General features: G+C 40.6%; 2 protein-coding genes across 13 annotated transcripts in view; one reads left to right on the top strand and one right to left on the bottom strand.

The window, feature by feature from the left end:
* LOC138185423 (GATA zinc finger domain-containing protein 10) overlaps positions 1-25,936 on the top strand; it is a 65,040-nt gene that overhangs the window by 7,317 nt on the left and 31,787 nt on the right. For 2 of the 11 annotated variants that reach the window (XR_011174612.1, XM_069124349.1), the window contains exons 1-3: positions 12,741-13,553; positions 20,366-20,410; positions 20,712-20,739. Coding sequence is in view for 6 of the 11 variants with exons in the window: in XM_069124349.1 (XP_068980450.1) it covers positions 13,476-13,553; positions 20,366-20,410; positions 20,712-20,739 (151 nt within the window). In the remaining 5 variants the exon portion in view is untranslated. Of the gene's footprint in view, positions 1-12,739; positions 13,554-20,365; positions 20,411-20,711; positions 20,740-21,269; positions 22,032-22,318; positions 23,100-25,936 lie in introns of those variants that run through there. The other 9 variants (XM_069124356.1, XM_069124355.1, XM_069124358.1 and 6 more) reach the window with 7 other exon arrangements.
* On the bottom strand, positions 50-12,106 carry LOC138185429 (globin-1). Of its 2 annotated transcripts, none has more exons than XM_069124384.1 (4): positions 11,540-12,106; positions 8,254-9,142; positions 1,061-1,292; positions 50-303 (listed from the first exon to the last, which is right to left on the bottom strand). In XM_069124384.1, the coding sequence occupies exons 2-4, from the start codon at positions 8,403-8,405 to the stop codon at positions 133-135; spliced, it is 555 nt and encodes a 184-aa protein (XP_068980485.1). In that variant the 5' UTR covers positions 8,406-9,142; positions 11,540-12,106; the 3' UTR covers positions 50-132. The 2 variants fall into 2 exon arrangements, with proteins under 2 accessions (XP_068980485.1, XP_068980486.1); XM_069124385.1 differs by having other exon boundaries at positions 8,254-9,017.

The raw sequence follows: 25,936 nt of genomic DNA, 5'->3' as shown, positions 1-25,936 counted from the left end.
TCATTCATGGTATCGATCTCATTGCTTTCGATTGCATCGGTTTCTTCTCGAAAACTACGACTGCCGATAGAAAAAGCGATCAGCGAATCGGCAAATCATTTTTGTTCCTTACGAACGAAAAGGCTAAGACGACTAGGATTTAGCAGTGCCGCTTTGCGCTTTGTCGTTCTGAGCTTTGTCGAAACCGTCGATTAACGTTTCGATGATGAATTTGATCGTCACTTTGTAGGTGCTCTCCACGTTCTCCGAGTATCGATCTTCTAAAGTTCGCTTCACGGCTTCTAAGAATGGTTGCTCGATTTTCTGAAAATAAAATTCATTGAGAGAGGAATAGGAGGGGGCGGGGGAGAGAGAGAGAGAGAGAGAGAGAGAGAGAGAGAGAGAGAGAAACGTGAAATGGGTCAAAGTTGAAATAAAATTCTTAACATTTACGAATATTTTTAGCTAATTAATCGTTTGTCTCCCGTTTAATTTCGTATATACGTTCCTATAATTGTTCGATCGAGTCGATAACTGCAAAAGTTTTGCAAACCATAATAACATTACCAAAAGCATCGTGCAAAGTATTACATACAAGTTTCAACGTAGCCTTTCGATCAGACACGATCAGACTCGAAAACTATTCGATCCATGTTTGATTTTGCGATATGTTTACTTATTTAAGTAATATCGCACGATAAAGATTACATTACGGCTGTAGTAGGTGGAAGGCTCGCGATTCGATCGGTGTTCGATCGAAGCAGCCTAACGAGGAAGCGAACGGTCGCCTTGGAATCGCTGCTAACAGAGTCGGGAGAAGAATTTTCAGGAGAAGAAGAAAAAAGTAGTATCCCGTCTGTTGTATGGTACGCGTAACGTCGCTACGGTGTATCACACACGGTATACGTATTACTGTCCAACTTTGTTTCGGTTTGATCGCGTCGCTTTATCACGTTCTAGCACTACGATTTTGGAAAAATGTTCATACGTTTGTGAAATAGTAACGCGATAACGAACGACGATAGGATTTCTTGGTACCGATAATATTAAGCATATAACAAGTTACTTTTTACGAGCTTACCCAAAAGTACTGTGGATTAAAGTCAGGAATCTTTGTATGCGTGGCTCCGACTTGATGAAGACAGGTGAGGAAATCATCCATATTGTCGAGTCCTCTGATACCTTCGTCCAGAGCAGCCATTACTTTTTCCGCGTGTTTGCCCAATTCTACCATATCGAAGCGCTCCTCTTTCGATTTCAAGTCGAGAAAACGCGAAAACATTTGCACCAATTCCTCGTTTTCTTCGAACAACCTGCGAATAAACGAGAGAGTAAACTTATAAAAAGTCGAAGCTCGGTATCCTACTTTCTCTGTCGTCAGTTCGCGTAGTTGTTTTGTAATTGACATTGGCGGAATACACGCGCGAATCTATGCGATACTTTACCGCAATTTTTATATCGTTTCCTATTCTTTAGTGATAAATAATATATTTCTAAAGACGCGAAGAGAAGAGCGAAGTGTGCAAAGTTGAGAGTAAATTTTATTAAATGAAAATTATACCGTCATTTTGTCTACGACATTATTCTATATTCGAATAAAATCGTGTTTCAACGTTTTTACCTACGACAAGGAAAAGCACTTTGTTTTTCTTGAATTCTGTAGGCGTCATAAATCTTGTACTTGACCTTTAGGGGATAGAAGCTTTCACGATATATCCTGTGTACTTTCTCCGAAAGTAAAACTCGCGAAACTTGGCCCGTGACACGGCCGAGGCAACGCTGTTGTTCCATAAGACTTTATCTTTGTTTCCTTCCTTTACTCGCTTGGCTTTATAGCGACCGTTTCCTCGTTTCCTCGTTTCCTCGTTTTCGCGTCAGATATCGTTTTTAATTTTCATTATCATTCGTTTATTCGTGTTTTATTCGCGTTTCTCGGCTTAGCACGACTTCCGGCTATCCATCGCGTTAAACTTTCTCGTTCGATCGCTTCTTCTACGGCTATTTTATTTCGTATACGCGCACATGCATATGTACGATACGTAGAACGTTAAAACTGTTAAAACTGTCTCGAGTCTTGTTCGAATCGCGTTTCTTCTGTTTCTACGTTTAATTAGCCGTACCGCGACGACTGCGACGACCGCGATCACAAACCTATCTATCTCTCCAACGACGCGTTGCGCTTCGTTTTCTTCGGTTCTTATTTTTCGGTTAGTATGTTCTCTAAATTTTTAGTTTCCACTTTGTAGGAGGCTCGTAAGATGTTGAGCAACGAGCTTAGAGATTTGCTTTCGATATGTAAATAAAAAAAATGATTAACGCATCGCGCGTTTATCATTATTATACGTATAACCTACTTTACAAGTGTCGCTTTTTGCGTTATGTGGCAACGTTATATAGCAATATGCAACTTTGTACATAATACGTAACTTTGTAGATGCGATGCAACGTAAAGACACATGGTACGTGTACGTGTACGTGTTTCATGTGTGACGGTGTCTGGAACGAATGGAATCGATAGTAAGGAACTTTGATAAGTCCCTTGAGACGCGAATAGCTTTTCAGAGGTAATTATCGACTTTGATGTTTCGTAACCGATCCGTCAAATTTGTTATATTCGTAGTCTAGTAGTTCGTAGTAGATGTGTACGATCACCGTAGGAGAATCGCTCGAGACGCAACGTTTCCTAACATAGATGCCAATTTAACGAACGAAACGAACAATTCTCGAAGAATTAGATCGGTGTAAATACCGCGTGTAAATATCGTGACGCATTGACGAAGAATGGAGTAAGTAATAAGAAGAAGAAGGAGGTTCGATTAAATTGAAAAGTAAATCGTTAAATTGGAAGGAAGACGACGATGAAGAACGATACTCGAACAAGTTATGTCGATGCGTAGGATGCAGGTAAAAATAAACAATAGAAAGGTTGCCTCCGTGTGCGTCAGAAACGTTTCGATACGCCGGTAACCGACGATTGTCAATTTCCAACGGCTATCGAGCGTCGTTTGTCGCATCTGTGAGTAACCCAGTGAGCATATACGCAACGCGACACTCTTTTTTCGGTTTTCCACCAACGGAGAAAGCAGAGCATCTACCGTCGTTGAAGAGAATGGATCGTATCCAGCAACTGGAGCGCTATCAATCACGAAAAAGGGCAAACATTTCGTTTCTACGTGTACATGTTACTTGTCAACTACGTTGACGGTAAAGACGCGCGTAAACGATAGCTTCTTTAATAACGCGCTTCATTATATTCGAAACGATATCGAGCTTTGCAATTTCAAAATGTCCGCTTTTGTGGGAAAAGTTCTCGTTTTATTTATTTATCGTAACGAATCGTAAAAAAGATATCCTTGCTTCTCGATTTAGGCACTCTTTCTAGCTGCAAGTACGATAGAACGAACGTCGCCTACTTGTTTCAAGAGGAATATCGTTGAAAATTACAAGATTGGCGATGCTTGACAATTTAAATGGTAGGAAATAGTAAGAAAAGAAAGAAAACGGCGACAAATTTTGCGATAAAGAGATCGAGGTAAAGAGATGGTCGGAGGAGTGGAGTTGGTTAGGAGAAACGGGTTAAGTTTGAAAGAAAGCAAGAAGGCGTACGGACGAAGAAAGACGGAGAATAAGGAGGAAAGGAAATGAAAGGAACGAGAGGAACGAGAGGAACGAGAGGAACGAACGATCGGTTTGAAAGCGGACGAAAAATAACAGGGAGAATGGAGGAAAAAGGAAGAAACGGGATAGACTCGTTTTCACGTCGACTCGCCTAGAAATGACAGACACGAACGCACTATTTCTGCGCTTGGTCACGCGAATAGTCTGAAAATGCCAATACGAGGAAGTCCATTGTTCGTTAACAGCTGGGATAGAGAGGGAGAAACAACGATCGCCTGCGTTTCACGTCGGAACCTTCAATCCTCGAACGCTCGTTAACATTGAGAAACAGAAAGCAAAAAAATAAACGTGGCCGCGTGTATCGTTTAGTTGTTGTTAATCGCTGTTTATTCGTTACGTTTGCTGTTTCACGAATACCTTGGCGAGGCTATCGTCGAGGCTATATTATCGCGAAGCTACAATCGACACATCGATACCAGAGATAGAGGGACGAAAAATTCCACCACCATACTTTTAATACGAATTCACACGAATTCACATGAATTTAATTACATACTCTGATAATAGTTTATTTTCCGATTAACGATCGCGTGATATTTGTCAGTGCGTACAGACAACGGTTTCGATTCGGAATCGGAATCGGAAGAGGGATAAATCTGTGCAAGTGAAAAATATACAAACTATCATTTTTCTACGCTTCTATACTCTGCTCCGTGGTTGATTATTGGTTGACGGAGGGTCGAATCTGTGCGGTTTTTTCCTCGGTCCACGATAAATTATTTCAGGGTAGCCCTTTGTAGGCATATCCCGTACGCTCTAATTACGCCGAGAGTGCATCGATATCAGGAATCTCATCAATTCAGTAACAAGTGGATAGATAAAGATAGAAAATAAAGGGAGTGAAAGAGATGGACGCGTGTACGCTAAAAGGGTAGCAAGTAAACGAGGAGCAGCGAATAATTGGAATGATTTGTCGTCGAACGATATCGGACATCGGCGAGCAGAGCGTAATTAGATGGCGACTAAACTTATGTATTTGCTTTTTCTACTCGGATTTTTTATCTTCACGGAACTGAGACCAGCGACTATCGTAAATAGATTGTTTGCTGGTAATTCTGAAAACGACGAAACGATAAAGTAAATGTAGTATGTAGATTGTAATTTGATCACGATACCTGTAGTAAATTATAGTTGTAGGCATAATCGTTTCATAGTTAACCGAGAATATGTTGGTCGTAACATTCCATGATTATATCCGCTCTGATTGTTTCTCTTGTACGTGTACATGTATATTAAACGCAATTATCGATTATTCGATAAGTAAAATTATTATTCGCTACCTTGAATTATTAAATAATCGATAGCCGTTATTCGCGTTACATTTCGTTGCGTACTCTGAAACATTCGTAGAATAGAGAATATCGCTCTGGTTTCCTTAATTTATAATTTCCAACTATCTTTGATATTTTCTTTTTTCCTCTTTTAACGGGTATTTTCACGGGTAATTAACGGCTAATTCGATAAGACACAAGAGATACGACCCTTTCGCAAGACTATGTAATTCACGTTCGACCGATGAAATGAAAATTTGTATTCGCAATAGAGTTAAGAGTAAAGATGATTTTCCATCATTTTCCCAAGTTTGTCGTTCGGGGCTAGTTAACGTTTCAAGGACGCGACTGAGGAATAAATTGGCAAATGGAAATCGTACGCGACTCGTAAAATACGAGTTTAAGAAAAATGAAATTAAGTGGCTTGTAGATTGAAACGTAGAGTCGCAGTGATGCATGCGAATTTCGTCGTAAGAGCGAAATCGATGAAGAAAGGAGAGCCGAGAGTGGAATACCGAGTATAGGTAAAATCTAATATTGGATGACGTGTTATAGCGGAGATTTCGGGTCTAACCCTTACCTGGATTATCGATTTTACTTTTATAAGCGGTGTATAACGCCGTTCGTGTATAGGAAATTATTTAGAACTGCGTGTAACATTGGAGAAGCTGCTTGTTATCTACAAAATAATTTAACAACTTACGATAGAATTTCAATTTTGTCTGTTTCTTTAACACGTTGATCGCCAACGAACAGTCTTGCGTGTTCGGTGAAACGGCCTTCCTAGCCTAATTTCTATGCGTTCTTACACTTTGCATCACTTTCTCTTAAAATCTATACGCGTACGTATATTTTCGTCGAAATTTATTTTGCCATCTTTCGAGATGCCATATTTTTTTCTTCTATTTGCCGCGAAACAGACAAAAGGATAGCACGTAGTCGAACAAAAGAGGAAACGAGTTTTCATTTATACTCTGTTCGCCATTTATACTCGGTTCTGATCCACATGAATCCGAATGAAAGATTTACGCGTATTTAGTATGTTTTAGAGAATTTCATCGATCGAATTATAGCTATATGACCATATGATACAAAGTACATCTAACTCGTAACTACCTCGTAATACGAATAAATAACGAATAGCTCGTTACTCTTTTCCTTATAATTAATTTCCGTATAATTTCCTTCGCTATATAGCGTCTGGTAAACGACATATTCGTATTACTTGAAAAGTTGAGAGGTTATTATTCGAAAAGTAAAGCGTACGACACTCTTGGAACAGCAAGATCGATCGTTGATATTTTTATACGCGGAATTTACTACTTTGTAGGAGGAAATGGCAAGACGTTATCTACATCGCGAACATGGTACAGATAGGTAGAGATGCGAGGAAAACGAACGCTGGAAAAGCAACGTATAACGATCGTATCGATAATTTACTACTTGCGACTCGCCTGTAATTAATATGCAAACATCGAAGTTAACATTTCGCGTTTAAACAAAAAAAAAAAAAAAAAAAAAAAAACTGTCATTCAGAGTCATTTTTCGAAAATTGAATTCTACGCTGAATTTACCTAAATACGCCGATCACGCTCGATTATTGTACGCCAATATTTAGAAACCTATCGTTGTTTCGCGAACGATGGAAAGGGTCAGAAGCCGACATACAAAGACAAACGAAGGGAAATTACGTGCGTTTGACAGAGAAGAAACCGGGGATAAAATCTAGTATCCGTGGACGAACGGTGAAAAAAAAGGAAAAAAGAAAAGAGGCAGACGGGATAGTTAATTATCCAATTTAATTATCTGCAAAGGCCTCGTTTCGTGACCCGTTATTTTATTAACTAGGTGCACATTTTCTTCTTTTATTTCCGTTTATTTATTTCAAATATGTATCGAATTCCTTTTTTCCAATTCGATGGATATGCTACACTTTCACGTAGACGATATCTGAATATATCGTATGTGCAGAATGTCCTTGATTTGTTTCCTCTACGATAAAAGGAGAAGCACGTCGGTCGACATGCCGGTACCATGTGGTAGTTGGTAATAGGTGTTTGTGAATTTCGGAGCCAAGTATTATCCTACTACCGTGGAAATTGGAGACATTTCGAATATGATTCGTACGTTTACAAAGTTGCAAGTTCGTTTGAAACGGGTGTTATTTCGGTGCACGTAAATTCTGTTATCCAAATGTTTTTATTACTCGAAACCTATCGATCCGAACGTTAGTTGGACATTTTAGATGGTAGAAAACACGATACACTAGTGATACTAATAATACGTGTCTGTGATCTCGCGGAAGATACAAAGAGAGGTTGTAACGAATGTGGAAGAACATGCGCTGTTTGGAAATGTGCGTTTGATGTAGTATGAAATAAATTATCGACTCGCGTAATTCTCTTAATAGAAATATAAAATCTTCTTAGAACGGAAATTTTATTACGCGATCCATCGAGTAATCGTGGAATCGAATCGACACATAAATGGTTATAAACCATATAATCCCCTATAGTTTGAAAGATTAATACGATTAATTTCCTTGGGTTGGGAAAAATTAACAGGAACGATTATACCGCCGATGGTACATTGTCATTGTCTTTTGTAATATACGGTCTCTGGAGAAAAGGTTAATTCGTCCGTAACCGTTAGCTTTATCCGCCTTTAACGATATCGCGTACAAGTACGGATATCGCAAATGGGGAAAAGAGATATAGATAAGACTAAGCTCTAAAGGGGTGGCGAGTTTCTCGGATATCGTAATCGTACGATATCGGATCTCTACTTTATCGGCCACCTCTTAAGGAAATTGTAGGTAGTCCGTGAATCCTCGTCTCCCGTTAGACCGATATAACAGTTCGAACGGACGAAACGTTGACAACTGTTGGATCGTTATCGCGCGCTAATGATAAACGACGAAAATTTTAGTGACAACGAAACTAAGAACCGACCGATTTCGGTGTTTTAACGATGCATTTCGAACGTTCGACTCGATATTAAACACGACGATAGGACGTTTGTAATAACGGAGAAACGAAATTGACGAATAACATCGTTTTCATCGTTTCAGTCATCGTACAAAGTCTTTCGAAGAAACGCCTACCTTTCAACAGCATGGTTCTATTTCTTATTTGTTTTTATTTCTTATTATTTCTCGCAATTAATTATATCGCACGTTACGTTATTAATTTTATATATTAATAATATTACAGAGCCACGTATCCTTCCTTCTATCTCTGGATTCCAGTGATATCGTGTACTTAACGCACACCCTAGTGATACGTAATTTTTATAGAACTTTTCTTACGTTTAATGCGTTACAAACCTCATGAGCATAAAGACACCGGTCGTTTCTAGCTTTCTGGAGACCGCTTTCCAACTGGCCATAACCGTAAATTTCTGTTTCGCTGTTAACGGAAGCCGTGGGTCCGTGGTAGGTTGATTCGGTGTGGCCAATTTGCTGAGTTCGCAGCCCATGTCGAGTATCGGTGATCTGTTCCTTTCTTCTTCGGGAATAGAGTTTTACCTTGGAGAACAATTAGTAGATTTGACCGGATCGAGCGGGAAAAATCTTCGATCCTGTACGAAGCTTCGTTGATCTTCGACTCGCTTCGACCATGGAATCTACGGACACCGCGCGGAAATCAATCCGGCCGAAAAACGGACGAGCAAACTTTAATCAAGCGGCGGGTAACCAGCTGGTTTCCCACGGTTTCATCGAATCACTCGCGTTCAAGCGTTTCACTGGATTTTTGCCCCGAAGGATTTAACGTATTAAGAAAAAGGTTAGTCATTTATAATCCCTCGCTCCTCACCACTTAGTTACCACTTTACGAATAATCGATACGATGCAACGTGTTGTTCGATCGCTGGCGTCCCATTCCAAGTTAACGTAGCCGTCGTCGTCGTCGTCGTCGTCGTCGTCGTCGTCGTCGAAATCGAAACTGTTGCGTTTAAGCGAAAAGTTCAAATCCATTCGTCCTCCTGCTGGTCTCCGTTGTTGATAATTTTTCATTTAAAGTTCATTTAAGATACACGTGAAAAACGGGAAACTCGTTCCTCCTTCTCCTCTCCAATATGCTTTATCTTCTGCGAATGTCAAGACGAATCACCAAGTAACAACGTACCAGGGTTCTTTCGAGTCTTTTCTCCGGCTGCATCGAATGCAACGACGCTTTGTCGAAATATTCTAGCAGAACGACCGCGGCCGAATACTGTAATTAGAACAACTTGCTTGATAAGTGGTAACGATTCGCTTGGTGGAAAAGGGGAGACGGTGGACGTTGCTAAGCGCGAATGCAGATTTAAGCGCGAGGATTTCGAGGTTTGCCGATCGTCAATTTGTAAGTAGAAGAGAGAGAGAGAGAGAGAGAGAGAGAAAGAGAGAGAGAGAGAGAGAACCGATACGACGCGATGTCGAGACGAATACGTATGCAGGGTCCTTGAAAATCTAAAAATTAATCGTCCACTGGAAGAATTAAGAGAATGGAAAAACAAATGTTTTCTATTTTCATCTAACGAGAATGTATATGAAAATTCTATAATTTTCTACCTGAAACTTTTTAGTCCAAGTGGATATTACTCTTCGAGCAAACTGACTTTTCGCCAACATCATCTGTCTCGTTCGATGTTCATAAATATGTAAAAAAAGGAACAAGAACAACTAGCCTAATAAATAGGTAAATGTGGTGGAAAGTATCGATCAACGTGTAATTATCGAATTACTCGAACGACCAAAGACTTAGCTTTAAGCTTTAAAGCTTTAGCGTAGCAGAAACTAACGAAGATACAAAAATTCTCATTCGACCGTTAACTTTGTAGCTTTAATTGTTAAAGAGATTCGTGTTTGATTCGGAGTTGAACCGACGGGAAATAATTGGGAGAAGAAGGGGAACGAAAGTCTCTTACTCGATGGAGAAATGTAAAACTCGAGGAGGAAGCGATAACGAAGGTGAAAATGATGGAAAAAGGAAAAATGTTTGAAGGGATAATCAGAAGACGGCAAAGTCTGTAACGAAGGATACTTTGCCTCGCGCGTAAACAAAGACGCGAAAAGAGGAGAAAGAACGTAAAAATTAGAATAATCTTAAAAGCAGGTTGACCGTGTTACATGGCCGTGTTGGTCGAATGGCTGTAAAATTTGGTATCGAGAAGCGAATAATCGATCCGATCCGCGGATCGAGTACGAGTCTCTCGAGTCGTCGAGTTAACGTTTACGAAACACGATGAGCGAGTATAACGGAACGACAAGAGCGTCGTGGAAAAACTTGGAAACGGGAAAATAAATATGAAATCGTTTCCCTCTGTTTCACGCTCGATCGAGAAAGAAATACAAAGTACGATGTTGGTGCTTAGAAGCAGTACTCGTCGTCGCTTTGACCAATTTGTAGGAAAAGATCTCGTCGATTATTTTACACAGCAAAGTGTAGACATTAATTAGTAGAAGCAGCACGTATATACGTACACGTACATGTGCACGTATCTATAAATTCCGTATTAAAGCGCAACCATGCCTTACTAGATCGCGGATGTTTATACAAATGCATATTTTTATCGGAACGAACGGACAGAGCAAACGAATAAGCGGAGATTCGTTCTGCGTTATGGCACGTAGTTTATTCTAAATATGCGTTTGTTATATCTTCGCTATGCATATGCTATGCATAGTTCGATCGTACAGGCGGTTTTAATTGCCGTTTAATTACTGCTTGAATCGATCGTAGCGAAACAACTGGAAGATATCGAGCTCGTCAAACGATGGATGATTGTCGCGCAACTACGACCAACTACCTGCCAACTATTACCGTGACGTATATACATATTTACTTTTACAGATCCACCTACTATCTTCGTACGATAGCCGTGGTAACAGCAATCGATAAAATCGATCGAGATTTTCTTTTATCCGTGACGTGATTTTCTTATTTTATGACTAAATTACTCGTGTCGTGGAAAAATAAGCAAGTGGCCGGATACTTGCGAGCAGCGTACAGCGTACAGAACAGTGTAGAGAAACAAGGAAGTGGAAACATGTTTGATGGAAACGATGGAAATTTCACCCTTTTTCACTTTCTACTTTACAGTTTTTACTTACTTTTACTAACTTTTTTCTGGGTATTGGAAGACCGTTGAATCGACGTGTACGTTAACTAGAAATATTTTTTACGATCACGGGTGCACAAACGCGTATACTACGCGTATGTAGTTTCACTCCTAAGATTCCGACGATAAGTACATCTCCGTTTGGTCTGGGGCGAGAAGCTTGGTGTAAAAGTATCTCGAGGACTGGAAAAGAAGAAAGTGGAGAAATCAGTGTGACGCTGAACACCGACACCGTGTCAAGCGTTTTCGCACGAATATCAATTCTCGAGACAGTTCCTCTCGTAGGACAGTGCCAGAACGGAAAGAAATGAAAAGGAAAGGAAAGGAAAGAAAAGGAAAGGAAAGGAAAGGAAAGGAAAGGGAGGGGAGGGGAGGGAAAGGAAAGAAACGATAAAGCGACGAAAGATCGTAGTCGGTGTGCTTTTTAGGAAAGCATCGTCCACCGTTCAATTTCCTCTCTTCTCAGAGTAGGGGTAAACGGAGGAAACAGAGAAGCGCGGAAGAATCACCTGGTGGATGGATGAAACAGGGTTTCTCTGATCCCCGACGAACCGTCAACCGAATCGATTCGCACGATTTACAAGCCACGAGCTACGATTGTCCTTCCCTTGTTTTAAGTAGGTCCTGGCTCGTCGGTCAGCGGAGCGCTGCTTCTGCATTCTGTTCCCTCTTCCTCGTTCCGGTCGAAGGAAGAGAGAGCCGAGAGAATATATGGTTAGCGCGCGCCAGTATCTTCAGCGACGCATCCTTTTCCCAGAGGAGCAAGTTTTCGTTCCGCGTGTGCCTGTACGTGCGTTCCTCGTTCCGAGTAGGCGCGACTGCTGTCGGCGGAGCCGTTCATTCGCCGTTTCCAACGCGGCTACCAAGGACCTATCGCGATTTTCCAACACGTTCTCGTGGTCACGGTTCCAGTTTTCTATCTTTAGAACGTCTCCCGGGGCTCGGATCGTTCGCGTGACGATGATTTGCGCAACCGTGTTGCCTTCAGCCCGGACGAGCCGAGACTGAGCCACCGGTAACAAGTGCTCGGGTCGAGCACGCACATGCGCGCAGCCACATCCACCCCCTTGTCTTTTCCATCTTCCCTTACAAACCCCTTTCCTCTCCTATCGTCCCTCGCCCTCCATCCCCCACCGCTTATTTCCTTCCCCACTCGGCGTTAATCTTTCTCGATACAACCTGCGACCAATTAATCGAGCGCTTTGCGCTTTGCGCTTTTCTTCACCGGCCACGAGGCAACGAGTTCCTCTTCCACTCTCGAGCGTTTTCGACGTCGCAAGTCGCGTCCGACTGCGTTGCATGGCTATATATGTAAGCCGGCGAGGAACCATGCTCCTTTACGTACCTTTAGCCTCTGAAAAAAACCGTTACACGTTAGAATAGACGATGTTCGTAATATCGTAACGAATATCCCTCCACGCAATTTTCCGTACGAAATAAAATAAAACAAAACTACTCTATATACGTAAATATATTTTACGATCGTAACCATGGTCACCTGCGAACAAGGTGGAACGGTGGAGCGGTGGAACGCTAACCTGGCTACCGGCAGCAGCAAATCCGACAGGTGTGTTTACGTTCGTTAAGGACGCAGGACGAGAGGGTTCCGTGAAAAGGCCGGAAGATGCTCGGCTCGCGAGCACCTACCAATCAGCTGGCTTTGCGTTAATTCAACCTAAAGCCGCGCGGCGAGGTTTCCGTTCTTTTCTCGCAGAGGCCGTTTCTTAGTCAGTTCGTGACGACGCGTGCCCTCGACGCGACGTACCTCTCGATCTCGTTCGATAAATCCATTTTCCCCTGATCGATCCGCGACCATTCCACGACACGCTCTCTTCTTTCCTGTTGTCGTCGTCAACTTGCCGGACGGACGTTCGCTTTTATCCAATTCCCTCCTTTCGATTCGTGTCGAACGATCGGACTCGACCAACGATCGATCGGCGATCCGACCGATAAAATCCGACTGTCTGACAACGGTGAACGATTTCGTGATAATTCGTCGAGTTGGAGCGTTAAAGTTGCTCGGGTTCTGAAAAAGGGCAGCAGGAACGCGCGTTCGTATAAAAGTGCGACAAACGATCAACGATCGAACGAGGAGAGAAGATTATCGAAGAATTAACAACATATTGTCGTGATGATAGATATTGTCGCGTCAGTTTGCTATGCAAGCGCGATACGTATGTAAATTTACCGCGTATTAACATATCCGAAATTATCCGATGAAAATTGTTGTTGCACGCGATAAAAGATAATTACGTAATTAGCCCGTAATTATTTCCTTCTATGCGTACGTATCCTTTTGTTCCTAGAACGGTATTTCCTATGTATATACATATTTATATAACGGTACTTTGTCATGTATAAACGAACGACATGGTTACGTGGTTATTTCGTATATTTGTATAAAAACTAAGTGTGAAATTTGCGTTGTACAGTGAAAAACGATGAATGTTGATAAGTACGAGAAGTGCCAAAGATATCGGTGAGGCGAACCTAGACGAAAACAGCGACCCTTTTGTTGGCCAGGTAAGCGTAACGAAAGACCTTGGAAATCTTTTTCGCTTCTTCCACTTGCGATTTATGCAATTCCTGCTGTATTCCCGTTATTACCGCCATGTGATCTACGGAGCATGTACTCGTGTATTTGGCTCGATGATTCTTACACGTTCTGTAATCATACAGGTCTATCGCTCCGTTAAACGATCCTACTCATTACGAAGTTACATACTCCTCTTATACTCGTAAATCTACGATATACTTGGCTGTTACTAAAAGCACGTTAAAGCGGAACGTTAGTTTTACAAAGCGTTTTACAAAGTTTGAATTATCTGGATATCTTTTCCGAATCGAAAAAACTGAAAATCGTTCGAGCCTTTGTTCGAGCGAGACCGAGACAGAGGGTGAAGAAATACCTTTGTATATCAATGAATAACGTCATAGTTACATTTTGCCACCGCATATAATACGATTTAATTTTGTCCGTTTGCTTTGAGACTATAGCTTCCTTCAAGTTGCGCAAAGCGTTTTGTAGGTATTCGTACGAAACTAAATTATCGTTTCTACAAGTTATACATTCTCTATCTATCTATTCTCGTGTACTATTCTATATTTCATTGGACAAGGTATGCGATATTCAACTACTTACGTAGCTGTACAAAACCGACATAAGTATGTATGTTATAATTGTTAGTTTCGATCGTAGGAATTTTAGTGAAATTCCAAGTCAATTTAAAATCGACTAATACGGATTGCCATTGTTATTCGTGTTTTATTTGTTGACACAAGCTTCAAACGTAGTTCGGAAGTTCTACATACGGAGCTTGTGTGTTCATCTATCGTATACAAAGTTCGTGTGAGTTGAACCGAGATAAAAACATTCATGCGTTGCGCGAATAACTTTGAATGCTACGAATAATACAGACGATGTTGGTGGCATGTTCAAATGTTCGTTCCATTTAATTCGTCTAGTTGTTGCGTACTTGTAAGCACTTTTCATTTATGTTATAAGGATAAATTATAGATATGCGTTAACGCTTGAAAACGCTTGACGAACTTGAGTCGCTTGTTTGTCGTAAATTAATGTAAATTATATTATTATATTATAGTATTATCATATAAATACATCTTTATGAAGAAAAAGATGACTGTTTGGTAGTACATAAGTACAGTTTATATCACGTACGTACAATTCTAAACTCAAACACGTTTTCTGCGTTATTTCTTCGATATCCCCCAAGAAAGTGAAAAGTGAAATTGTTTCTGCAAAGGGTAAATTGATCGCTATAGGATATCCGGCGATGTTACAAGGCGAATAATTATTGCCAGTTATAACTGAAACGAAAGCAATACGAGAGGATAATTTTTCAAGAAGACAATGCTGCTGTTCGCGTCTAATGGCTTGTAGTAATCAAGGAGGTAGTTTCGAGATTTTGGAGTAGAATTATTAGCATGGACAGCGTCGAGAAGATGTCGTTGAGCTTAAAGAAAGAGTAGAATCCGCTTCGGATTTTTATTGCGGATATTCGAAACGAAGCCGAGTATCGAACGAAAAGGTAACAAAATTAACATAGAGTATATTTTTTCGTACCTTTTATCTATCGAAAAGCACGAGATGCGATCGATCAACTGTAATTTCATCGAAGGATATTCCTCCAACGTTTGATATCGATAACTAACTCGAGAATTGCAACAGGATTTGTGTTATATCGTCCTGGTAGATGGTTTATCAGCGAGTTATCAAGTATGCCGGGTCGAAGGAGGGTGGCTCTGAAGAGGGAGAGAAATTTTTAATTTAGAGCGAATCAGCAGCCGGGTGTTACGGCTAGTCGAGTTATTTTACTCCCTCTCGGCGCTTGTTTAAAATCTTGCAAAGTTAAGAGAACATCTGCTTGGCGTAAACGAAACGAGCAAGATATTATCAAGCAAGGAATCGTGTCGTTTTCAAAGAAGATTAATTAAACGACATTAAGGTGCGTTAGCTATAGTCAAAATTGACCGATATAACGTCGGTAATAATAAAAGTTGCATATTTTTATACTCGACTCTTTCGAAAGAACTCACCAAGCCAGAAGGGAATTATCACTGAAATACCGTGAAACGTTTGAGCGTTTACTATCTTTACGGACACGGAGGGAGAGTAAGTAAATGGGGAAAAATGTATCGAATTTATTTATTTGTAAGTCGGGCTATACTTTCACCTTTTTCGGTTACCCACTAGTAACCGACTAGCTGGTCGGTGAAACTTTTTCCAAAAAATCGGTTTCTATTTCTTCCACTTTTAAAATAGTTTCTATTTTTACCGTGTCTTTGTATAGAGCTTGCTGGAAAAAAAGTCATCGATTTCATTATTCGTTTCTTCGGAATACACGCGTTTAAGTCAATAAGCGTATAGTTTCACGCGATCGCTAACGATGTATTCATAATTAATGGATTAAGCAGAATGACTTTCAAGGATAGCTTTTAATTACTTCCTGTAATCACCTTAATTCCGTTATGAATCTGTTACGCGTCCAATTAGCGTAAATTCACGATGTATGTATCAAGGGTGTATAAGATATATTCTCTTTACGAAAGAAGCAAAACTTGAACTTGTTCCGAATTAAAATGCACTTTCTCTTTTGACGCTTGTCTTTCCAATATTATTTAATTGCAGGAAATAAGGAGAAAAACAGAAAATTATCAAGTTAACGAGTAGACCACACGGTGGTTCTAAATCTCTCGCCTATTCAAAGTGGATTAAAAATAATATGTTAAATCGTCGAACGTCTCTCGTAACTCGATTACCGAGTAATTCGTTTCTATGTATGTTAAAATTAGCGAGCAATATTAAACGTAAAGATCCGAATCTGTACAGGATGTTACGTATGCTGTTCGCCGTTCTTTTTTATTTTCTTTCCTCTCAAGCGCTGGATTTTTATGAGAAACGGCAAAGGTCAAAGTTTTACGATCTTTTAGACGCCGTACAATGGTCTGAGTAAATTTTTTTTTAATTTACCACCGTCCTTCAAATCGATAGTTAAAATCTTTTCTACGAAACGAGTGTTCGATACGACCCAAGTACGACGTAGTGATATTCGGTAACATGATTTCATCGGTAGTTCAGTAATTACAGTACGGTCGCCGTTACGTTTATCATTTTGATTTATACAGTTAGAAAAAGTTAGAGAGAGGGAAAAAATGCTGGCAAGCAGTGGTATAAACTATTGGCTCTGTACGCGCATGCAGCGTTGTGTCGTAACAGAAAATTTCTCGCCGAATAGAATTTTCTTTATATTACGATAGAAAAGGAGCAACGTTTTATCTTCGACACAGGGAATTTGGGATAATCCGTAACACGGATAATCCACGCGCGATCAATCCTTCCGCATACAAGGTCACGTTATTGGATTTAAAGGTCTCGATACATGGTACATACATATCGCAAAGCAAATATCGCATCAGAATGTCGTCAGTTATCGTCTTACGGATTATTAGGTACTTTAACGTTGTTTATTCGATTCGTTGGTAAATATGTCTATTATGACGATCGATCTGGTCCGATCGGTACATTCTCCTCTACAAACGAATCTTCATTTAGAATATGAGAATTTTCCTTACCATCGCTCTTCTTCCGTTCACCGCGCGTAAACATACGTAATATTTACATGTTCCTGTTCTTGACGATTTTAAACGAAATCTTATTTAGCTCGTTTTCGTCTTTTTTTTTTATCGTCCCGGCGAGCTTTCAATTTCGTCCATCTCGTTACCCTATTTCCTTGTTACCTTCTTTTCGTTTCACCCTTTTGTTTTTCACCGGGGAATGTGGATCGCCTGCTTGTTTTCCTTTGTATCTCTTTTTCCTGCGTTAGTCGCAGCCGTTAACGATCTCTTTTGCTCTCTCTTGTTTTTTTATTTCTCGATATTTAAGCGGTTTTCGGCTGCTGTACATACTCCATTGAATTTATCATACCTTTTTGCGTACACGAGTAAGTACCTACGTACATAATTGCACGGTGCACCGTATGACTCCTCCTACTTCCTGTCTTTTGCCCAATTTCCAACTCCAAATTCACTGTACGACCATGTATTTATGTACTACGCTTTCTCCGCCGTTCCTTCTTCGTTTCGATTCAACTTTTAATTCAACTGCGCTACAAGCGAACCTATACAGCGATGGTACTACTTTTCTATAGATAACATCAACATTTACATTACGTACAATAGTACGAGAATAGTACGAGAATAACCGAATAAAAAGGTTACTTTGGCAGGATTTGACGATAGTCGGAAATTACGTGCAAAGGATAGTCGACGAAGATGTATTTTTGTTGTGAAGAAATAAAAATTTCGAATACGCGCAAGTACGTGCATGTATCGAAGGAAAAAATTGTCAGACAAGTCGGACCGTGCGCTTCCTTATCGTAGATCGTATCGCACATCCTCGATTGACGACTGTGGAATGCCTCGGGGATTCTTCCGAGAATTTTCATTCCAAGCGAAATTATAATTCCAGGCACAGACGCGGCCTCGAGAGGTCGAAACTCGATGGACGAGTTGCCACTAACCGAAACGAGAATCACTGAATCTAGTATTTTCTAATTCGTGGTGTCCGTAATTATTTATCGATGACAAGGAAATCGCGCCAAATACGTCTCCGCACTCTTTTATTACTCTCGAAAGAAATTAATCTTACGAGAATCGATAGCGTAAGTATGTATCGAGAAACGTGTTTTACAAAAGGTATTTCGATGGTTTATTCGATTTCCTCGATTCCGAGCAACGCGTTTAATTTGTCGTACCTTGGTCCGAAGGCAATCGCACGATCAAGGATTCGAGATGGAAATCCGATTGCCTGTGATCTGTACATGTGATCTCTAGGATCGATCATCGGAGAGCGATCATCCGGCAGTGGCACGAAATCGCGCCAGAAACCAAGCGAAAAAGACCGAGCGAGTCTGGCATTATCGATGATTTCCGAATCACCGTGAATAGTCGAAAATTTGAAATGCTAATTATCCAGTCCGGGACGACTCAACGTCAATTACCAGATTTTAAACGAACGTCTGCCGCGCTATTTAAGTTGGCGGCGGCCAAACGGTAGAGTTCGATCGAAATTATCGAGGCGATCGTTAAAATTTTTTTGCCACGAAAAGGAAGGACTTGGATCGGTCCAGTTGGAGGTTGATGGGGAATATCCTGTCAAGAGCAACACGGGTTCAACCAATTCCACCGATTATCGAACATGTATCCGCTTTAGTGTTCCCGCATACCTATGCGTTCGAGCCTCTTTTCTTTTCATAGACTATGCAGAGTTCCAGCCAGATATCACATTTTTCATCGACATCGCGTATCCTATCGTACGATGTATCGTATAATATGTTTCACGTAAAAGTTAGTCGATTTAAAACGTTGCCAGAGGTAAAGAACGCACCTGTTGTTCTACAAAGTCAGTTTTCTAAGCGTTGTGCAATGTATATTTAACGTAACGTTTATCCCACCCTTCGATACTAATATTTTTCTCTCGATGGAGAAGTACGTCGCTGTAACGTCATTTCGCTTTAATTTAACTTTTAACGAACCTTTAAATCGTAGTTGGATCCGCCTCTTTAAACCAACTTTCCGAAGAGATTGGAACTTTGAAATCTTAGGAATAATAATATTTCTTTACGAAGTAAGAAATAATTTTACGGTGACATCGCGGTGATAAAGTTGCAAATTCCATTCCTATATATTCCGTAATTGGAGGTTCCGCGCCATTGAAAATTGAAATTCATTCTAAAATAGGTTATGCTTACTGGTTATGCTTGTCGTTCGCTTCGAAATAATATCTATCTTTGATAGTAAGAATGTTGCAGTCGCTCGGAAGACGAAGAAATCTCTCTCGATCGGCTCGTTCGATTCGATACGGATGTAAACCGTGTTCGTGGATAGGAGATCTCGAGAGAGACGTGTGCGTATACGTGTTACGTGGATATCCGTACGGCAGGAAGCGGCAGAAAATAGCGGCAAACGGCAGTAAACGGCAGTAAACGGCGGTAAACGGCAGTTCGGAGAGCCAAGTATCGAGTACCAGGACATAAAGATTAGGCTCTTTTCCTTGGACCCCATCGGGACAGGCGCGTATTTAGCAACAAACCCGTAGATTACAGGAGCAACCTAGACATATAATTAGACCGAGGTATCTCGTGAGAAAATGCCCGACCGCTTAATAGCTTCGGGTCACGGAACCTAAGGGAACTTGTACCGATTTCAGATCGGTAGTCTTGTTTATTCGTGAGAGAGTATTCGATGGTCGCGTCGCGTCGCATCCAAGTGATTCATGGACGCCGTGCTCGCTCATTCATGGAAAGTACGTATCGGCTCGACACTGTTGCCAACATATATTGTAGTTTCAAACGAACAAGTATCGAGTCAGTTCATCTTGGGACGTGTACGTAAATCTGCTTTTTAAAAGAGGTTTTAACACGCGTCTGTAATACGCGAAGTATTTTTTACGTCGTACCGCTTTTTTAAGGCGCGCTCCGTAGAAAAACATAACTCGTTGCTCGATTGCTATTGTAAAATCTGAAACCGAAGGCAACAAATACGACGAAGAAACGAATAGGAAATTTAGTAGCAATAACAAACGAACAACGATTAGCGATTTATCAAGTATAAAAAAAAATATATATATATATAATGCATACATACAATATATACATACGAGAATTAAACGATTAAAAAGAATAGCAGGCCAACACCGTTCGGTATCTTTCACGATCAGCGTTACGCGCTAATGGACTGCATTACTTAACTCTGTTTTTTCAAAAAGGCTTGTATTATACGTAAAATTATGTTAACGAGTTTGTTCGATATTTCAGACGATGCAGACCAAGAACGTAAACGAGACTGCGTACAAAAGCGACGTGAGTATTACGTGCGTTTACATGTTCCTAAAATGCGAATCCTGTATACCCTGTAACATAGATTATTTCGAAATACGTGGAATTTAACGAATATAGATAACAGTGAACGTGAAATTCAGTTTTACGTCGAGGCGAAGTTGTTTTCTCATTTTGACGTACGATTTTCACTAAAAAAAGCTCGATATAAGTATACTCTAGAAATAATTTTTTCACTGACAGACATTTCCGATAGACATTTTCACGTATAAGCGTCCCTTTAAGTTTGACTTAAACTCTTGCGTGTTCTCTTTGTGTGTTACAGAAACGCCGGCTCGACTGCTCGACTGGAAGTAAGCAAGCTTTTATCTTGGAAACTAACCGGTCCTTTGTACAAAAATGACGAAAATATTCGGTTTCGATGTTTATAAAAAAAAAAAAAAAAAAAAAGAAAAGAAGAAAAGAAAAACTTTCCGCGAACATTCCTACGAACATAACTACAATGCATAAAACGGAAATTTTTTGAAATTACTGCGCTCTTGTACGTGTTGTTAAGAACGTTAAAATTAGTTTATTTCGTTCCTTCGACTCGTAGCAATAGACTGTTCGTTATGTAGATTACGTTTGCTCTTTATTCGATTAATTGATGGTTTTCGGTGCAAAACGGCTATCGCTCGATATATTTTTGCGCGTATAAGTGGGATTCGAAATATGTCGTGTACGAACTTATATCGAGATTAAAATTATCAAATAGAGAAATGTCGGACATGCGTTGGTTAAAGTTTGATGGAAAGGAAGGCAAAGGTAAAAAGGGTCGTTAGTCGAATTAGCGTGGTCCGATGGACGTTTGAACTCGGATCGGGTTACACCGAATCGTTTACTAGTCGTTACTATTGGCGCGGTGATCTTTAGTCGATCGGAAAGATGATAAACGGATGGATCGATAAAGCAGAGATCCAAGCGCTGCGAGTCACCTGGTAAAGATCGTCGAACCCTGCAGAGGCGCCTCGACCTTCGTTGCGGGTCTGAAAGGATTAAGAATCCTCTTGTTCGCCGTAAACCTTGGCCGTAGGTTGCTGGTGGGGCGAGCCAGGCGCGGACAAGAGAGAGGAGACGATCGTTCCCGGTACCCACCTGGCGTCTCACCCGAGGCTTCACGCCAAGTACTACGTCGCTGCTCGAACGAGCTGCCTCCTATGGGATAGCACGCGTCAGACAAAGTTGTGAAAACCGTCGACCACGAGGTTTTTTTCATTAAGAATCGGCGCAGCGCGCTGAACGCGATCGAAATCCGTCGAAACGATCGAATCGCGTGCAACGGTCGAGTGGAAAGGCGGCGGCGGCCAAGTTTGCCAGGTGAAGCAAAACAGGTGAACTAAACGTGGAAAACGCTGGTTAACTCGCCGTGGGATCACGCGCACCCGTCAACGAAACGATCGATTTCTCGGAAATCGATCATCGTGTTCGGTAGCTTCGTCTTCGATATTAAGGCGATTCGTATTGTATTAACGAGGCGCGTACCTTGGATAGGTTAAATAAAATTCATCTTCGTGCGGATATTTCACGGGCGTGGAGAACGTGCGATTTGAAAAGGTGCCTCAGAGTACACGCGCGTTCGTGTTCGGATACGCAGAACAAGTGAAAGGTAACGTTCAGTCTACTATGTACCTTTGAAAAGAGCATCGGTTTTCTCTTTTTCTTCTATCTTTTTCCTTCTTATATCTTTGCTGCAACGTACCGCTGAATTTTCAGCAGTTTAACGACGTTCGAAACGTTTTTTAAGCGGCGCGACGTTCAGCAAGGTACGGTTGCAATTAATAGCGTTCGAACAAATCTCCAACGAATTTTCCAACGAATTTTCCAACGAATTTTCCAACGTTGCAATCGAAGGATTTAAAAGAGTAGGAGCAGAGTGTTTCTTTGCACGACACGTGCAAACGGAAACGAATTGATACGCGAAAGGTCAGAGAAGCTGTCAATGGAAACATCGTGCAGGATGCTCATGGTGAAATAACTTATTGGAAATTTTATTAGAACGTTACCGACTAACTACATAGATAGCAAATGCCGTCCGATGTGGAATAAGGAGGAAACGGAAACTATATCGAATAAATCATGAATCTTTGGATTAAAGAAACTCGCATCGTCAATGTGGAATTACTATTAAGCAAAAACGTAACTGGCAACGTTCGACGAAGCTGGACGTTGCATCGATTTCTGGCAAAGAAAAAAAAAAGGAACGAGACGCTTGCGAAATCCGAATGAAAGAAGCGTCGTATAGACGTAGAAAGAAATTGGACTACGCGGGAAGGAGAAAGCGAGATAAGCCGGCGAAAAGAATATCGTAAACGTTTGCGTGTGAAAGATTGTAAGGAAGGTACTTACATACACGTTTACTTGGTTAGGACGAAAGGCTGAAATCGGATGTAGAGAAGATGGAAAGAAGCGCGTTCGCCCGGAATGCGCGAACCTGAGTGGGGCGCGGAGGGTACCGTGTAAATAAAACGTACATTGTATATACTGGCGCTTGTTAGGGCGCTGAGACGCTGCGTGCGCGTGTTTCCAGTTTCAAGGGAATTTTCCCCTTTGCAATCTTGATTTTTGCGTGTGAAGTGCGGCCACAGTGGCACCAGGAGGGGGACACGTGCTAGCTGCTTGAAAATATCTTCTGCTACGCGATTGTTGCGCGACCATCGTGGGATACCTCCGAGAGGTAAAATACCTTTCTTGAAAATAGTTGACATTAACGTAGTGTCTCGTGTTTGCCGCGATCGATGCCTATCGATGTGTTCGCTAGATTTCGGTCGAATTAATTCCGATGGGTATATAATAGGGTCGGACTGTATCTCTACTACCCGCAAATGCAAATCGATATTCTCGTAATTAATAGTCGCGTTGATCAAACGTCGTACGATCCTCGATTGTCGCTAAGCGAATCAATACATGCTCCATGTTCTCTGTAAAACGTTTTTTTTTTCTTTTTTCAAACGAGGCAAGTTTAACCGATTAACGCGCGTCCTTTCTTTATAACGCGATATCGCACAATACTTTGTCTACGAAGCGACATCGAAATTTCACGCGACAATTTTCCAATTATTTTCTAATAACTTTCTAATAATCTCCGATGGGCTGTAACTAACGCGATATTTCGAAGCTTTACGACTCGGTTAATTATACGAATCGCGTCTTTATTATAGCGTAAAACCTGTTTTAATCATAATGCTCTAACTACGATGATGTAAAACAAAACGGCTACGGCAAGCTGCTTCTAACATTATCCAATTAACATCGACGGTAATTTCCAGCTAATCGTTTAACAAATACCTGTGTACAAATTACTTTCCAATTATGCGGTGTTCCAATTACATTTGCGATAATGGATAAAAGACATTTTTAATACTGTCGTCGCAAAGTTCACCTTTAAACTTTACCTTTAAATTTTGGTTTTTTAATTACCAGACTTTAGCTTTACTTGCTTTACTAAAAATAAAGATTAAATATTCTGTCCAACGAGATTGGGCTTCGGTGTTTAGTCTGAATCGCGAATCGAACTTTTCTTTTACCGATTAAATATAAGGAATATCAAAGTTAAAAAAAAAAGAAAAAATTGCCATTTTAATTCTTTACCATCGATTTATAAAGTGACCGAATATTTTGGAGTCATGAAAGGCTTCGGTATACCTTCAGCCCAATTTCAATATATGTAGGATATTTGCGAAGAACTAGCGGTACAATGACTTAAACCAAACCTGGCGCTTATCTTTTGTTCGTATTTATAGTATATATAAATTAGAGATTCCTCTTATCCTTTCGATGAAAGAAGAATTAAAAATCGGGTTTGGCTGTGGCTTAGACTTTTCGATTTGGCCACCGTGTGCTGTCCCGCAACGTTTGCATGAAATAACGAATACTCGATTTCGCAATATAATATCAATTATTCGTTGGCCTATTATTTTGATAATGCGTTACATACGCTGTCACAAATGTACAACTGTAGGCAGAATACTTTCTATGAATCTAGAAAAATAAAGTCGAGCATTGGTAACACGTACGTGCAGAAAAAAGTTGTTCGAAATACTTGACGATATATTTCAAGGTGATGAAAGACGTTGAGGTGTGCCCCGATGTAAACGAAGTACCAGTTGTATATATAAGAGCAAAGTTGACTAAACGTTCGTTAAACGAGAGAAAATTGTCCTTGTACGCCGAGGGTCTATAAATGTATTATTGAATCGAAGCAACGTTGTCTGGAATTTGTGCCAGCGTATTACGATGGAAGGTTTCAGGCAAGTTGTAAATACGATATCGCGGACGTGCTCGGTGAATGTACTCGCGTACACACTCGCGTACACACTCGCGTACACACTCGCGTACACACTCGCGTAACTACTTACGTAGAATATTTTTTACAAAGAGAAATTTGCGGTTTTTGTTGGCCTGCCGACGTACAATATTTATCAGATTTTTCGTTTCTTATCAGTAAGTAGTAAACATTACGGTTATAAAGAAGGTAACATTTTCTTTCAGAGCACGCGTATGTACGTATAACTGGTGTTCTTAAGCGTCCGAGGTTCGTGATCTAAACATTCAAATAAATTCCGTTTACTACTTGAATCGTGTATAAAACTTTGCCTTCTAACTTGTTAGCGATTGTTATAAATTAATAGTTAATAAGTAATATCACGCGATAATTGAACAACAGATGGACCAGCTTTTCAACTATAAAGTATTTTCACGCGGTTACTTATTATACGACTACTCTGTTATTTATTTGTTTTTAGAGTGTCGTAGCCGATAATTACTGGTTCGTGAGAAAGCAGACAATCGAATCGCAGGATGGAAATAAAATCTTAAACAGCCATCTTTGCGAGCGTTGAAGATGAAACTGTATACAATTGTAGATAGCCCAGTTCGATGAATAGCCGTAGTAACCTAGAAACTACGTCGAATCGGAACACCGGGAATTGTTCGACATATAGGTAGAAGTTCTCTGAACATAAGTAACGCATAGTTGTCCACTAGTTAATTACGAGTCGAATAATTCGTAATTTCTGATAGCGGCCATCGACGAAAAGTGTCCTACTTCTTGTTGAGATAAAACGTCGTTTTCCATTTTCGTTCGTATCGTCTCAAGCCCTTGACTGACGTCCCTGTCAAGAGTGACCAATCCCTGGATCGTAATCTAAACGTTGATATCGATAACGTCGAGACGGCATACGCATAGAAACGTAACAAAAGTAATTTAGTAATTTAACGCTCGAATTGCGATTGAATTTTCAATGGTATCGTAACAAAGACTGTTTAGAAAAATTCCAGGCGAATTCACCGGAGAAAATACTGTACGTAATTATGCGATGTTTCGACGGTAACAGTATTACTCGTGGCTGTGCGCTTCGCCCGGTCTCCTAATTAATTACGGCCCTCGTAGCTAATGCAGGTAACGACGTATCCTCGGTTGCTCGAAAATAACTAAACGGCAGACTATTGCCGGTTGGGTGGAAATTCAGCAGTTAGAACACTGGCCAACTCTATCGCCGAACTATAACCAAG

Source organism: Bombus flavifrons, chromosome 12, assembly GCF_040668555.2.
Source record: "Bombus flavifrons isolate JBK064 chromosome 12, iyBomFlav1_principal, whole genome shotgun sequence".
NCBI classification, from domain to species: Eukaryota; Metazoa; Arthropoda; class Insecta; order Hymenoptera; family Apidae; genus Bombus; species Bombus flavifrons.
The sequence above is the reverse complement of the archived record's forward strand: the minus strand, read 5'-3'. Positions and strand labels throughout refer to the sequence as shown.